Source organism: Alnus glutinosa, chromosome 2 (assembly GCF_958979055.1).
Source record: "Alnus glutinosa chromosome 2, dhAlnGlut1.1, whole genome shotgun sequence".
NCBI classification, from domain to species: Eukaryota; Viridiplantae; Streptophyta; class Magnoliopsida; order Fagales; family Betulaceae; genus Alnus; species Alnus glutinosa.
In genome coordinates, this window is record NC_084887.1 from 25,199,893 (window position 1) to 25,217,598 (window position 17,706).

The 17,706-nt window shown below is 33.8% G+C and overlaps 1 protein-coding gene and 1 long non-coding RNA gene across 3 annotated transcripts; both read left to right on the forward strand.

The window, feature by feature from the left end:
* Nucleotides 1–1,509: 1,509 nt before the first annotated feature.
* Nucleotides 1,510–5,419, forward strand: LOC133859516 (uncharacterized). Of its 2 annotated transcripts, none has more exons than XR_009898766.1 (3): nucleotides 1,510–1,809; nucleotides 2,042–2,245; nucleotides 4,913–5,419. It is a non-coding gene; the product is annotated as an uncharacterized LOC133859516 (long non-coding RNA). The 2 variants fall into 2 exon arrangements; XR_009898767.1 differs by having other exon boundaries at nucleotides 1,517–1,809; nucleotides 2,088–2,245.
* Nucleotides 5,420–11,345: 5,926 nt separating this feature from the next.
* On the forward strand, nucleotides 11,346–17,691 carry LOC133860140 (putative disease resistance protein RGA1). Its single transcript, XM_062295812.1, has 3 exons — nucleotides 11,346–11,728; nucleotides 14,667–17,425; nucleotides 17,528–17,691. The coding sequence occupies exons 1-2, from the start codon at nucleotides 11,426–11,428 to the stop codon at nucleotides 17,361–17,363; spliced, it is 3,000 nt and encodes a 999-aa protein (XP_062151796.1). The 5' UTR covers nucleotides 11,346–11,425; the 3' UTR covers nucleotides 17,364–17,425; nucleotides 17,528–17,691.
* The last annotated feature ends 15 nt before the right edge of the window (nucleotides 17,692–17,706 follow it).

A 17,706-nucleotide genomic window follows, 5' to 3' on the forward strand; every position in this document is an offset into this window, starting at 1 on the left:
GTGTAGGAATCAAATCTCATATGTAAAAGAATAAAACTAAACATTTTTCCATTATGAAAAATGTTAGATTTACAACACCAATACAACAACTGTACAACAATTCCTCACATGAGGGTGGATCTCATATACTGGGGTCCACCCTCATGTGAGGGGTTGTTGTGCAGTTGTTGTATTGGTATTGTACAAGAATCAAATCCCTTCTATTTTTATATAGCACTAATGGTGTTGTCCTAATCATACTATTCACTCTAAGTCTTATTGACGGCGTTCAAAGAATATTATAAGGCTGTACCTTTTCTATTAAAGCATTTTTTAAAATATTAAATTTACATCTTCTTATCAGCTTAAGTTTTTAGGATAAATGATGATTTAACATGATATCAGAGTCAAAGGTCTTGAGTTCAAACATTGACTCTGTCATTTACCTAATTTCAATTAAATATTTTACGTGTGGAGTCACATGTAAGGAGATGTATTAAAATATTGATTAGGTGATTAAATTTGCCTATTCCTATCATCTTATTCGTTTAGATTTATTTATTTTTATTATTATTTTTTACGAAAAAAAAAATTGGAATTAAATTTGAACAATTAAAAGAACTATAGCACATCAGCCAAATTCATTTCCTATTATTACAATCCCCTGGATTTTGTTGAGAATAATTTATATCTCCTCATAATATATATATATATATATATATATATATACTTTTTTGTTTTTTTTTTTTGTTTTTTTATAAATACAATAGTAACCAATTACAAAAAAAAAAAAAAAAAAAAACACAAAAACAGGAGGGCGTAGGCAACCCAAAATTAAAACTATGAACAAAATTACGTGGATGCAATATTTTCGAAGATGCGGGCCCTTTGACTCGAGGCACAGATACCACAAAGCCGGGGTCACCATTGAAAGTAATTTCATAGGTGTATTGAATCACAAAGACCAAAACACCAAAACAACATAGATAAACATGAGGAGAATGATACAAAACATAAGTCCAAAAAAACAAAAAAACAACAACAGCAGAGAATCAGGTGGAAGAGGGTTGGGAGCCGTCTTGAGAGGCGTATGAGATACACGCACCTCCCAAAGACAGCCTCTCTCAGCGGGCAGCGGGAACCACCAGTTTCATCAGGGTTATTGTTGTCTTTTGTTATTTAGATTTACGGTTCTGCCCTCTTCTTTCTCTTTTAGAGTTAAATCAGGGTTATTTTTCTCTTTCAATCTTTCTTTACATTTTAAAATTACTATGTTGCCCCGGTTTACCCTTCGGTTGGTTAAAAAATTTACTTGGTATTTGTGTCTTTTTAAATTAAATTACCCTTTTGCTCTTTAAGTTTGTGAAGAGTCGACTCTTTTAAGGGATGCTTTTGTCTTTTGATTTTTGGTCTTTCAATTTTTCTTTTTCCGCAATTTTTTTTGTACCGCACGATTTTACCTTTTTGCCCTGGTTAGTTTTCTCATGGATAGGATATTTTAAGGGTCGTTTTAGGTATTTCCTCCCTTTTCATTCTTCTTCCAGCCGTTTCTTTCTTCTTCTCGATTCTTCTCGACAGAAAGAAGAACACCCATGCCGTGAAGGACACCAACCATACCGAAGGACGATTCCATCTACCAAACGCATCAACAAAAGTTGATGCGTTTGGTAGAGGTGGGAATTGCTTCCTCTGTCTTCTTCTTCTTCTGCCTCTACGGTTTCTGGTTAGAATCAGATTCATGAAGCCGGTGAAAGGACGAGTCCGCTTTCAAATCGTCTATGGCCAAATCTCTGCTTTCGACTAGGCGGAGGCTCCAGCTTAATCCTCCCTGTAAGGCAATTTTTTTTTTTTTTTTTTCTGGTTTCTTCTTATTTTCTTTGGTTGTGTCCTTTTATTTTTGGTTGATTTTTTTGTTGAGTTTTGTATGATTTGGTGGTTTTTGAATATTTTACAGAAATTTCTGCACTCATCTTGGTTTTTGCTTTTGCTCAGATTTTTTTTTTTTTTTTTTAAAAAAAAATTTAAATTTTTTATTTTATTTTCTTGGGTTTTATGATATCAGAGCTATAAGCACACGCCAACATACTAATGCTCAACTCGCTTAACAGACCGGTGGACCTTCTGCCCAGCTTCGTGGGCGCTACCTCGTCCCCAAACGACACTTTGGAGTGGAAATGCGCGTGATTTTACTAGAACAGGGCTTGGATGGAGTTCCACAACAAGAGCGGCACTAAATTTGGCGGTGGTATCCTTCACGTACATCAAGGTCTGGAATTTGAGCTTACTTGCTTGTTTTCTTTGGTTTTTAGTTGGTTTTGTTGGATTCTGGAGTATTGGGGATCTGGGTATTCACTAGATTGTGATTTAAATTAAAATACATACCTACAATTTAGTTTTTAATTTCTTTAATTTAGTTCTGCTGAAGTTGGTTAATGTTTTAATGTCTTTATATACCTTTCCATCCGTATGAAAATAGATGATAACTTTCCTTTTTGGGATGGCTCAAAATATTTGAAACTTTTCAAAAGTGGAAGTTCATACTTCTTCAACTTCCTGTATTTACCTCACATTTTTTCAGAAAGCAAACAAGGCTCTTATAAAAATTTGTGCTACTAATGTAAAGGATATTTTAGGAAAACTATATATTTTTTTTTCCTTTTTCATTTAAATCATGCCATTTCAAATCTCAGCACCTGCTTTGAGATAAAAGGAGTGTTTTAATTTTGTGAGTTTAATTGTAAAGAAAATGAGACAATTCTTTTGTGAATATGTTTTCACTACTTAAATTCAATTGAACCGTATGTGCAATATAAATAAGCTTTACAAGATAGAAAGTATGGCTAAGCTAGGACTGTTACAAGTTCAAAATTCAAACTATGTTTATCTATAACAATATTGAAACTAACACTAATTTTGAGTATCTTCATAAGTGAAAGATAGTGTTGGAGATGAGGTGAACTACTTGCTTATTCAAATGATTCAAATTTACTCTGATCTTGAGTATCTTGGTTGGTAGATGATGAGGTAGACTCCTTGTCTATCACGGAGTCTTCAATACTCCCCTGCAATCGCAACGGGAGAATGTGAACGTTAAGATTGTCACGAAGAGTAGCAAATCGAGCATGAGATAAAGGCTTTGTGAGAAGGTCAGCCTTTTGGTCTTTGCTTGAGATAAAGCGGACAGTAAGTTCTTTGGATGCAACACGATCACGCACAAAATGAAAATCAATTTCAATATGCTTGGTTCGTGCGTGGTAGACTGGATTTGATGACAAATAAGTAGCTCCAATATTATCACACCATAGTGTTGGATTTTGAGTGAGTGGAAACCCAAGGTCACTGAGGAGTTGCTTAATCCATTGAAGTTTAGCCACGGCATTCGCTAGTGCCTTATATTCAACTTCAGTGCTACTACGTGCAACTGTTTGTTGTTTCCGTGAACTCCATGAGATGAGAGTATTTCCCAAAAAAATACAATAAGCACTTGTGGATCGACAATCATCTTGATCTCCAGCCCAATCGGAGTCAGAATAAGCGGATAAATTCATATGAAATTTTCGGGTAATGAGCAACCCATGAGAAATTGTTTGTTTCAAATATCGCAAAATACGTTTAACAGCCTGCCAATGAGGGAGTAGAGGCTTGTGCATAAATTGACAAACTCGATTCACAGAAAATGCAATATCTGGTCTTGTAAATGACAAGTATTGTAAGCCACCAACAATACTGCGATATAATGTGGGATCCTCAAATATTTCTCCTGTGTAGGCTGAAAGTTTGCAGATTGAGGACATTGGTGTGCTGGCTGGTTTTGCAAGAGACATTTTGCTGCGTATTAGAAGATCAGCTGTGTATTTTCGTTGGGTGAGATACAACCCATCGGAAACCGGTAATGCCTCAATGCCCAAGAAGAAGTGCAAATCTCCAAGATCTTTTACAGCAAAGTCAGCATTGAGCTTGGTGATGATCAAATTTACAGCAGCTGTGTTGGATACGGTTACTATTATGTCATCCACATAAATGAGAAAATAGATAACTAAGTTGCCTTGCCGATATATAAATAGAGAGGTATCGGCCTTTGAGCGGTATAAAGCTCGTCTCGTAGCCAAAGGCTAGCATCAGCACCAAGGAGTGGATTTTCACGAGACTTACAGCCCAGTTATTAAACCAATGACAGTCAGGACTGTCCTCTCTATTTTATAGTGCCTTTATGCATTTTTACTTATTGTTCTTCATGTTTGTGTGTTTTATAGATCCCATTGAAGCTTCTTTTGAGTCATTCTTAATTTTGCAGCTATTGGTGTGTGCATGTGGTGGGATTCAAATTTGGCTGGAATCATTTTTTACATTATTTGTTACGCATTATTGCTCATTTTTCCTTTGCCCTTTGATTTTTACTACTAACTTTGCACAAAAAGAGAACAATAGTATACTGTAGATGAACAATACACCAAATACATCTGCTTTAAATGGACATGTTGCTTCTTTTGCAACTTCCTCGATGGATTTTTTTTTTTTTTTTTTACTGTTTCAAGGAAATGGTGGGTTTTTTTATTTATTTATTTTTTATTATTATTATTATTTTAACAATGCACCTAATACATCTGCTCTAAATGGACATGTTGCTTCTTTTGCAACTTCCTCGATGGATTTTTCTTACTGTTTCAAGGAAATGGTGTTTTTTTTTTTTGCCAAGTAGTTGATTGGAAACTAATATATATGTCTAATTGATAATAGTTTCATTATTGATGAATGATGATAGTTTCAAAATTTGATAGCAGAGCTTTGTGAAATTTAAGATAAGGGCATGCCTCTTTAGTCTAGGGAGAGAAAAAGGAAACAAATACTAACAGAAATATCCTCTTCTTTTTTCTTTTTCCCAAGAACCGTAACTATTTAGCAAATTGATTTATTGTTTTGGTTTGATTAACAGATAATACTAGCATGACGTTTGGTTCACAAGCTACAAGGGAGTACACCCGTGGGTCTCCACCAGAGCTGTTGCACATGCAGGTTGGCAGGTTGGTGGTGGTTTCGAGAGAAGAATATTGTCTATGAAATCGTCATTCATGCCCCCCTAAAAAAATGAAGTCCTTAATTAATTGGTAATAAAAGCATTAAGGGGCAATGCTTACTCATTTAGTGGTTGTCACAAATGTATTCCAACATGTTAAATTAAAATGAGATACATCAGCTATGGAGCGGTGGAATTGTTGTCTATAAGACTGATTTGGTAGTGTTTATGTATAGGTTATTAGGACCGTTGAAAGAGAAATATAAAAATAGATATGCTATAATGGTGATAATTCATACATGATGCTTTTTAAGGTCCATGATGCATTATAATGAAGAAACATTTGATAGAATTACAATTGTATATATGTACCTTTTGGTTTGAAGAAATGTATATGTGCTATCTAAAGTAACTCTCTTCAGTTTTCTTTTGGTGTATCACATTTAAAATTCAATGTATATTTATTTAATAATCTAGATATTAAATCTATTCTATAATATATGTATGATATTAAAATTATAAGGTTAATAATTATAGTGATACATAACAATGAGAACCAAGCACGTGCATTGCATGTGCCATTCAACTAATATATTTATATATATATATATATATACACGGGTAGAGCTCTGGATACAAGGGACAGCCGTTGAATAAGCTCTTAAATGAAATTAAAGTTCAATGAAGAATGTCATTAATTAGGACACGAACATAATAAAATATGGGAGGGAAATAAATTATATTTGAAGGAAAGTTATTAGACAGACGTGTGGCTTGAAATTTCAACCAAACATGCATGTTGATCGTCAAGTAGTACACGTTTTTAAACTTGGATCAACGACGTTGAGGTGCATGCTATTGACCTATGAAATCTTAGAAAGTATATATATATATAAATGGTTGAACTTGATTAGCGCTAAGCAAGAGAACGATTTAAATCTCACAAATGGCGAAAGATTTTGGTGCTCTAGTTGGTGCCATGTCAATGATGCAGGCATTGCGTTGGAGAGCTCAGGTGATCAATAACGTTGAGGCGCATGCTATTGACCTATGAAATCTTAGAAAATATATATATATATATATATAAATGGTTTAACTCGATCAAGGCTAAGCAAGAGAACGATTTAAATCCCACAAATGACGAGAGATTTTGGTGCTCTAGTTGGTGCCCATGCCAATGATGCAGGCATTGCGTTGGAGAGTTCAAATGGCCTACTTTAGCTCGGCATGATTATCATGTCCCTCTCAATTATATCAATGGCCATCTTTGCTTGCAGGTGATTATAACTCTAATACACCTTGCAAAAACAAAAGTGGATAACACCTCGCAAAAAGAAAAGCGGTGATGGAGGCGACTGTGATGATTGCGATTTTGTCAATTGTGAATGTGGTCCATGTGGAGGTGGTGGAGGTGGCATTGGTGGTTGTGGAGGTGGTGGTGGTGATGGCGGCAGGGGTTGTTAAAAATTCAACTTACAACAATAATGACAAGCATTTTAATGAAAACAATGAAGAGTCATTCATAGTTGAAGATAATAATAACCAAAGATTTGAAAAGATATATATATGAGTTGATCAATAGTTGTAATCATTCATAATTGTAATAGAAGTTAAATGGTTAAGTAGTTGTTTTAAGGGTGTGTTTAGAATTTGCGATTTTGTAGACAATAAGTGCGATTTTAAACCAAATCGTAGAATCTAAATCGTTTGGGAATTGCGTTTTTAAAAATTGCGATTTGAAAACGTAGAAAATCTACTTTTTCAAATCGCATGTAAGATGATGCTTTTTTGAAAACATAGAATTTTAAAGGCTAATTTGAGATTTTAAATGTTAAACTGCGATTTTGCCAAACGCTTAACTACGTTTTTAAAAATCACTTTTTCAAATCGCACATTTTAAAATCGTGATTTGAAATCGTACTTTTTAAAATCGCAATCCCAAACGGACCTTAAATATCCATACAACAATCCCATAATATTCATGAGAAGAAATATGTAATTTCAAAAAATATGGGATAATTCATTGTTGCTTTTCATCTCCCGTGACAAACGTTCTTTATAGAAGTGTGGAAGAATAGGGATATGACTAAATCATCTAAAATAATATATCATTATCATTATTGATAAATGACTCCATATATACCCCCAAAGCTCAATAAGTGATTTTATTTTTTTTGGTTGAGGGGAGGAGAATTGTACTTTCTGTGAGATAGGGTTCTCTATTCGAGCAGAACCTATGTCTAGGCAAAAAAATGTTCCACCAAGCCTCTTAACATTTCTCACAATAACCTGCCTAACTTCTCCCAAATTCAAGAAAATTAATAGTTGTAGAGGATTCTAATTAATCCACATTCGCTACCATCAACAATGAGGGATGGAGATTTTCTGTAAATTCTTTTAATATGTAGCATTTTTCAAACGTTTCAATGTCTAAAACCAGTTTAAATTGTGTAATTTAAAAATTTATAATTTTTTTTTTAAAAAAATTGTAGAAAATCCTTATCCTTTGGCTCCTCACATACTGTTGAAATTTTTGGAGATCCCCAATTGAGTAACAAAAATGAAGTTATAATCACTAAAGCTGCGTTTGGGATTGTGATTTCGTAGAGAAAAAATGTGATTTAAAACTAAATCACAGGAAATGAACAGTTTAGAAATTACATTTTTTAAAAATTGCGATTTGAAAAACGCAGAAAAGTGCTTATTCAAATCACAGGCAATGAGGTGATTTTTTGAAAACGCAGTATTTTAAAAGGCTAACCTGCGATTTTAAAGGCCAAACTACTATTTTGCCAAACACTTAACTGTGTTTTTAAAAATCACTTTTTTAAATCGCACTTTTTGAAAACGGAAACCCAAACGGACCCTAAACATTTTCAACATTGATGGCTTTGTTGTTGGCTTCCTTTTTGGCAACTTTCACATTAATGCGCACTTCACCTTCCAATTAAATTCCTTGTATTTTTCATTTTGTGAAAATCACTTGGAAAAAATATAATTTAGCCCCCAAAACTATGCTATTTCTTTAGATGGCTCCCTAAACTACCAATGTTTGCACTCTGACCCCCCAAACTACTAAAATCTTTGAAAAAAGGCTCCATTTTGGTGAAATATCTCCATAATACCCTTGACAAGTGTCATTTTTTAATTAAAAAATAATCAAAATTTTTTTTTAAAAAAAAAAAAAACTAAAATTTTATTTCTTAATTTTTTTTTTTTAAAAAAAAGATGAGTGTTTGGGGTGGCATTATTTCCCAACCGCGACCCGATCTTCCCGACGCCCCTCTGATCACTGTCCATTTTTCCGTCAGAAACTGATCAAGGTCTTCAAAAGATCAATTTTATAGACATCGAAAGATAGAAAATTAGCCATGTCCGCATTCGGAGAGGCAGTGACGAGTTTGCCTAGTTGCAAATGTGCATCATGCCCAACAACGACGTTGAAAAGAAGCAGTACATCCTCCGATTGATCACAATATATTTTTTTTAAAAAAAAAAATAGTTTTTAATTTTTATAGTATTTTTTTTTTTGAATTTTTTCTTTATTTTTTTGAATTTTTCTTATTAAAAAATGACACGTGGCAATAGTATTATGGAGATATTTCATCAAAATGGGTCTTTTTCAAAGGTTTTAGTAGTTTGGAGGGTCAGAGTACATCCAGAAAAAGGGTGATAGTTTGGTCGGTGGCTAAATTGTATTTTTTTTCCAAATCTTTTACAATTCGTATTCATGAGATAAATCTACAAAATAATAATAATAATAATAATATAAGAATAAAGTAAATAGATAAAACTTGCATTCGAAATGGGTAAAATGAATTTACTCTAACCTAGTTTAAAAAAAATTAAAGCTGTCCAATAAAAAAAATATAGTCCCGATTAGTTGTTTTTTTACGCATGTTTGTTTTGACTTTTGGTCAACCTTAGTTAGCAAATGCTAACTTGTTGGCTACTTGGCTTCATTTTTATTTGTCATGGTTGGATTGTTTGTTTCTCAAATTGCTAGTATGTATATGTATATGGATTGTCTAGCCACTTATTGAGATACATGAATCATAACAGGTCATGCGATTATATCATAGGTATGTTGTTTCAATTCCCATGCTCTTTTTTTTTTTTTTTTTTTTTTTTTTTGACTAAAAATGAGCTGTTGTGAAAAATATTTCACATCACTCAATATACTTAATATTAAAATATGTTTGAGAGTGAAAATAATCAATCAAAGTATGTAAATGCTTATGAAACAAATCAAACTCTTCAATTATGCAAAATGAGATCTTTTCCTTTTATAAACACTAAAAAAGTTTTATACATATTTAGTTGAATAAATGATGTTATGATCCATTTTGATTATGTCAATGATTATAATCATAGATATTAATTATATTTTGAAATTGAACAATATTATGTGAATGGTCATGTACGGATGTATAAGGGCTTGACTCTATATTCTATAGTTTCCAATTTTAACTTATAGCATGATTGGCACCACAATATATGATTGGTAACCACTTCATGGGATGTGTTTGCTGTGAAGCGGATGGTAGGAAAATGGCCTTTTATTCAGAGGGAATAATTCTAAAATTAAGACTGTTGTCTTCCTTCTACTATTCGTCGGTCAGATTTGATGTGGCAATGTGTGGTTGTCTCAAATTTCAATTCTTAAATCTTATCAATTATCATCTTATCGTCTAAAGTGAAGCAAAGGTCAAAAATGTGGACTGATAGCCCAGTCGTGGTCATCACGCAGTGTTGGAATAATTAAGATAGGTATATTTCATTAATCAAGGTCCAACATGGGATTACAATTTCCTTTCACTTTCTTGGAAGAAACGCCAGAATTGGAAGATAACCTATATATAATAAATTAATGCTTAAAACAAAAGAGTTCAAATAGAATCTTCTTTTTTTATATAGTTTTTTTTTTAAAAAAAATAATAATAATAATATAATAGTTTATTATTTAATCAAGTTTTGCATTTAACTTTTGCTAATATACTATTTTCAATAAATAATAAAACTTATGCATGTAATCCATCTCGTAACATTGTCTATTTAGGAAAGTTTTGTTTTGGTTAAACCACCTCAAATAGAAAATTAGGTGGCCAAAATCACCTTCTAAAGCCACTTCATATAACTTCGTTTGTGAAGGGAGGAGGGGGGCAACCACTTCGAAAGTCCATGGAAGTGGTTCAGGCACTCCAGGCCAGCCGTATGACCAACTCAAGGCAAAACGGGAGTAGCTGAGCCACCCTTCTCTTTTTTCTTTTTCTTTTTCTTTTTTTTTTTTTTAAAAAAAAAAAATTATTATTTTTAAATTTTATGTATTTTTTTTTTTATTTTTCTAATTTTTATTTTTAACGAGCCATAGTGACACTTGTCAGTTTTTGACGGGTATTGTAGTGGACTTTCATCAATTTATGAATGAAGATACCATATCCATTTTCAACTATAAGTAAGATACCATCTACGATACAAAGTAAAATTTAGATAGAAAAAAAATAAAGTTGTTAAGCCACATGAGGCAAAAAGGTAATTAACCCTATATTATATTTACTAAATTCACCAAAACGACGTCATTTTGGTGCTTAATACCAAAATGACTTGTTTGGGATTATGTAGATGTTCATTATAAGATCTGTTTCGTATGGTTCTTAAAATATGTCCTAATAGAGATTCAAAAATTGTCTAAAAGACTAAAATAAGCTCAAAATGTATGTGGATAACAGATAATAACCGAACATATGTGGTTAGTAAAAAACATGAAGTAGATATATAAATATCTAAAAATGATATTCACATTTTGTGAATGCAACTACAAATATTACAAATAACAACGTTTACATCATCTACTATACGTCTACATGTACACCTGACCTCCTTCTACGCTCCATGGCATGAAAAAAAAAAATCATCATCATTGGACTTACAAAATGATGAAATGACCGTAAGACGCATTTTCCAATTTTTTTTTTTTTTTTTTTAATATAATGTGTGAATGTTAAATATATATTGAACTATACAAAATAATTATGTTCTTTTTAAAATATATGCATTACTTGAAGTGTATTGTTAACAATACTACTAATAATAATAATGTTCTTTTTCAAATTTATTTATATAAAGTGGTCTTCCAAGAAGGCGAAAGGAAGTTGTTAGCACATTGATGTTTGGTCAATTGAGTCGGATTGAATGGCTGATGAAACTTCAATTCATCATTAAAAGTTCAATTCCGGTGGCTAACCTGTCCTTTTGTTGAGACAAATGCACATGGCTGGCCTCATTCATTGGACTTTCTTTAAAGTAGTTCCCATCCGCTTGTCCATCTGCTTTACAGCAAACACATCTTCCTTATAATTCTACTCTCCCAACTAGTCTCATCACTACTTCAACAGTGGGTTTCAGCATCACTCGATTCACCGTCGACAACAAATGGCTGAGGCAGTTCTCTTCAACGTTGCAGCGAGTGTCATTACGAGTTCGGCCTCTCTTGCTGGCCAACAGATTGGACTGCTCTGGGGCTTCAAAGATGAGCTTAAAAAGCTCGGGAACACGGTTTCCACCATCCAAGCTGTGCTTTTGGATGCGGAGGAGCAGCAGGCCCACAACCATGCGGTCAAAGATTGGCTTGGGAAGCTCAAGGATGCCATGTACGAAGCCAACGACTTGCTGGATGATTACTCCACCGAACTTCTACGGCGACAAATGATGACACGGGATAAGAAGGCAAAACGGGTAAGTTCATAAATGTCCATGCAGAATAGCGTGTGTAACACATATTTGATATTTATCACAACACACAAGTGAGAGCTAAATCTTTAAAGAGAATGGCTAAAATTGAGACAAATGGCATTTTAAGGTGTTTCAAATTGTGAAACAGTGATATATAAATGTCTAAACTTAAGTGAAAATCATATATATAGCCAAATCTCTCAAGAGAATTAATTAATTAGAATTGCGACAGTGTCGATTTTGAGTATATATATATATATGCTTTATGGTTTAATATGTATTTAATATGTTTGATATTACTTCTCTCTGTCCAATGTCCAAAAGTAACAAAAACATAATCTATTGGCCTAAGAATTCAACCCCCGGATAATCCTTTCTTCTTGACCTATGAAATTTCAGGCATTTTTTTTAAAGTGATTTTCCTGCTTTTGAAAGTAAAAGAAGGAAAAAATTTATTTGATTATTGTGTAGAAAAGGAACATAAACTCTTTTTTTTGCTTTGTATTTTTTTTTCTTCGAATGTTCATAATTATATATGAATTTATTTGTGTTGAAATATAATAGATATCACACCAACAAAATTAGAGATTCTTGCTAATTTTCTATTAATGCTTAGATAATCAGAATCCAGGTTTTTCTTGCAATTTTTTTTTTCTTCTTTATACTTCTTTTCATTTAAAATTACTCCTATGGAAAATAAAGATTTTAACATATTTTAATTTATATGGATTAAACTAAAATTAATGATTTTATGTTTTAATTCATATGAACGTTTTGTGTGATCTTTTGTTTGTTTGTATGATTTACTTGAATTTTCAAGCAATTTTTGGAAGTGTTTTTTCTGCTTTTGAAAATAAAAGAAATACAAGAATTAATTTGATTGTTGTGTATAAAAGAAACATAAATGCTTTCGAAACACTAAACAGATTATTAAGCATTGAACTTGAGGTGAGGACATTTTTTTTATTGCATTAAACGTTGTTTTTTAATTTTATTTTGGACATAAATTTCCTACAAACTAGTTTGTAGGAAATTTCATACAACCCACATATAAGAGTGACATATGTCCTTTAAACATGTGAGAAGCACATGTGTTTTTTTTAATGCTATTAAAAAAGCATGTGAGAAGTACATGCTATTAAAACAACATGCATTTCTTACATGCCAAGAAACACATGTCAATTTTATATGTGAGTTGTATGAATTTTCTACAAACCGGTTTGTAGGAAATTTTTGTCATTTTATTTTGTATTCATATATATATATATATATATATATATATATATATATATATATATATTGTTTATTTTGCAATGTATTTCTTCCAAAAATTCAGAATTATATGGGTTTAATAATTTGTATTGAAATATAATAGGCGTGCCAGATAGCGGTTGGTGGAGGCAGTTAATAACCGCTAACAGCCTACCTTTATATATACAAAACGACGTTGTTTTGGTGTGTTTGATATAGAATTTTCAATTTGTGTTTAATGAAGTTAATTTTTATTCATAAATAATAATAATAATCTTGAGCTTCACTACATTTTAAAGCCTTCTAATTATTTAAAAAGGCCCAAAACGATTTAAAACAAGCCCTAAAAGAAGGTTCAAGGTGGGCCAAAAACACCAGAGTAGGCCCAAAATGCCTATTTCTAAAAAGCGGTTATGCGGTACGGTTATGAATTTCAATAACCACTAATCGCCTAAGACAGTTGCAGTTAGCGGATATTGTCAAAGACCCTAAATTTGTGATTAATTAAACTACATTAAATATCATGTGACATATGGCCACATTTTATTGGGAAATCTCTTACAAATATATCTACAACCTCAACAAAAGAATAAATCCAAAGATTTACAAAAGTCAATGTCGTTATTAATTATCATTACATTGTTTAAAATACCTCAACAACATTTTGAAAGAATAAATCCACTATAACAATTTGTCCGTTATAATGTTAATTTATTTTTCATGTCTTTTTGTAGATTTTGATTGCCAATTGTAATGGTATTTGCTTGATCCGAGCTTAATTACTGTGTTTTATGATTACATGTCTTTGTTTTTGTAGTGGACTTGTTAGTTGTTGTAGATCTGTTGTCCCTTTTTTTTTCTTTCGGTATTTAGGTTTTTGATCTAAATTTGGACAATTGATTATTGTTTTCTGCTTGTTGTGGATCTAAGCTTTGGATTAATTGATTGATAAATAAGATCGTAATAGCTATTAATTGTGGTTAAATCTCCGTGTTGTTTGATTCCGATGATTTGAACTTTTGGATTCTGTGTGGTAATCGCTATTCATGGTTCATATTTTTTTTTTTCTTAAACAAAGCTCTTCCTCTGATCTATTACTTCTATGCTTGATTTTTTGCTTTTCAAACAGTGGGTTCCGAGGTTATTCTTTGGTTATTGTTTTCGCCTCGTTTTTATTTTTTTTATTTATTTTTTTATGGTGATGAACAACGGTTGATTTACATGAGAAGGGTTTGTATAGGAAAACTGGAAGAACAAAATGTTGTAGGTGTGTTGAAACAGAGAACACCTACAACTTTCCTCAAGTGTTTGAAGCGGCATTGTGAGTGTTCTTTGTTATGAAAACCCACGGGGATCCTCGCCCCATCCCCACTGGCCCCGTGTGGGTGCATGTGGTTTTTTGCGGGGTACGGGGTCAAAAAATCCCCATCCCCGCCCCCCCCCCCCCCCATGCTCAGCCCTAAACCCAACTATCGATGTAAAATCTCCAACGGTAGGGCTGAAGGGGAATTCTAAAACTATCACAATGATCGGATTCAAAATTTCGAATGGGTGGTTGCAAAGGAAAGCACAACACGCAAGTACAAGCATTGTCAATCATGACCTTCATATTTTCCTTAATTCCACACATATACCAAAAAATGTTTAACTTTTCGGAATGGACCATACTAAATATTTGAGGGTATTACAGGTGCACATCTTTTTTTCCAAATCGAACCAACTTGCATATGGCTTTAAAATGGGTCATCGGATCAAGGCAGTTCGGGAGAGACTGGATGAAATCGCAGCTAATAGAATCAAATTTAGCTTCATTGAGCTCCGTACAAGGACACAATTTGAGCATAGGAAGAGAGAAGATACACATTCTTTTGTACGTGGGAAAGAAGTCATTGGGAGAGAGGATGATATGAAGGCTGTTAAAGAATTGTTATTGGATTCTGATGTGAAAGAGAACGTTTCCATCATTCCAATAATTGGGATTGGTGGACTAGGCAAGACCACACTTGCTCAATATGTGTACAATGACGAGGAGGTCAAAAAACATTTTGAGCTAAGACTCTGGGTATGTGTCTCTGATCCTTTTGATGTGAAAACTATCGTTGCAAAGCTCATAGAATCTGCAACTAAGAAGAGACCAGAAAGCCTTGAGATGGATTTGTTGCAAAGTCAGCTTCGAGCAAAAATTGATGGAAAGCGATATTTACTCGTTCTAGACGATGTATGGAATGAGAATCGTGGTACATGGTTAGACTTAGAAAAATTGTTATCGGGTGGCCTCAAAGGAAGCAAAGTTTTGATTACAACACGTAGCAAAAGAGTTGCAGAGAGTACATGCACATTGCCACCGTATCTTTTGGGAGGTCTATCCGAAATCAATTCTTGGGATTTATTTAAGAGAATAGCATTCAAAGACGGGGAAGAGCCAAAGAATCCAAAGTTAGTAGAAATTGGAAGGGAGATTATTAAAAAGTGTGCACAAGTTCCTCTTGCTATAAGGAGCATAGGGAGTCTATTATACTTTAAAAACTCTAAACCTGATTGGCTCTACTTTAAAGATAATGAACTTTACAAAATAACTCAACAAGACAATAGTGTTTTCCCAATACTTAAGTTAAGTTATGATCATCTCCCGTCACAATTGAAGCAATGTTTTGCTTTTTGTTCGTTGTTTTCAAAAGATCATGAAATTGAAGTGGATGTGTTGATTCAACTATGGACAGCTCACGGCTTTATTCATTGGTCAGATAAAACTAAATGTCTTGAAGATGTTGGTCGTGAGTATTTTATGGATTTGCTTTGGAGGTCTTTTTTCCAAGACATACAAAGAGATGAATATGGTGATATAGAAAGATGCAAAATGCACGACCTTATTCATGATCTTGCACAATTAGTAGCGGGGGATGAATGCATAATTTCAAATCCAGATGCAGAAAACATAGTTGAAAGAACTCGCCACGTGGCATTTTATTCCTTAAATTTATTAAGGGATACTCCAACTCCCTTACTCAAGGCACACAAAATGAGAACGCTTTTTCTACCAATTCCAGGTCCTTTCTTCTTTGGCCAAGTACTTCAGGGGAATAAGTCAGCATATGATACACTTATTTCAAGCTTTAAATGCTTGCGTGCCTTAAATTTGAGTAGCTCAAATATTAAAAAAGTGCCGAATTCCATTGGCAAGTTAAAGCATCTAAGATTTCTTGATCTTTCTAGGAACCCTAATATCAAACTACTTCCTAATTCTATAACTAAGTTGCAAAATTTGCAAACACTGAGACTTGAGCATTGTGTTTGGCTTGAAGAATTGCCAGAAGACATTACAAACTTGATCAACCTTAGGCATCTTGTGCTTTATGGGTGTGACAACTTGACGTATATGCCGCATGGATTGGGAAAGTTGACCGCTCTCCAAACACTGACGCAATACACTTTGGGGAAGAAGGGAAGTTGTGTTCCAAAGCGAAAGGGTGGGCTAGCCGATCTGGAAAGTTTAGATGAGTTGAGAGGAGAATTACATATCATTGGTTTAAAGCACTTGAGATCTTCTCCATTAGAAGCCAAGGCTGCAATCTTGGAGAGGAAGCAATACCTTTTAACGTTGAGATTAGAGTTTGATGATCAGGATAGTGATCGGGCAATTGAAAACGATGAGCAGCTGTTGCAAAACCTTCAGCCACACCTAAATTTGAAAGAATTAAATATAGAAGGGTATGCAGGCGTGAGGTTACCGGGATGGGTGTCCTCGCTCTCGAATTTGGTTTCAATTAGCATAAGCAATTGTAAATGGTGCCAACATATCCCACCATTGGACCGATTCCCTTTTCTCAAGAGTCTTTGGCTTGACAACTTGCGTGCACTGGAGTGCATAAGCAATGATGCCAATGACGTGTCCTCTTCATCTCTTGAGACTCTGCATATTTTGTGGTGTTATGAACTGCGAATATCTCTGTCTTCACTCTTTCAACATCACACCTCTCTTAAAGATCTGAGGATTGTTGACTGTATGGAACTTATCAGTAATGAGGATGAAGAGGGCACACAATGGGTTGGACCTACAACACTTCGTCTTCTATCTATAGAAGATGTTCCAAACTTGGTGTCTCTCCCAAGGGAGCTTAGACATGTTACCACTTTGCAAGAGCTTGAGATAAGGAACTGCCCTGCACTGAAGTCTTTACCGGAGTGGATAGGTGACCTCACTTCACTTCAGAAGCTTCAGATTGGGAATTGTCCCAATTTAATATCACTGCCTGAAGGTATGCGCCGCCTCACCTCTTTATGTGTTTTGAGAATTGTGGAGTGTCCTCGCTTGGAGAAAAGATGTGAACAAGGAACAGGAGAGGATTGGCCAAAGATTGCTCACGTCTCTGACTTTTGGAGTTATTAGTTCGTCTACTAATCGTGAGTAGAGGATCCGTTCCGTAGCCTAGTGCGCCAATTATTCTTCAGGTATTTTAGTCACCAATTAGACAGTAATTTTCTTCTTCTTATCGTTCATCTTCGTTTTACTTTTTCAGGATTTTGATATATAATATTTGATTTCATATGCAGAACTAACTGTAGCATGGAACAAACAAGGGTTTAAGAATAGACATATTTTCAGACCTTGCCGACAATCAGATTTGCCCAAAGCTCTCAAATTTCCAGTGTTGTTTCCTATCTTTCACTACAATGGCATTCCTTTATCAAATTTCCAGTATTGTTTCCATTTGAAATTTGATAGTAAAACA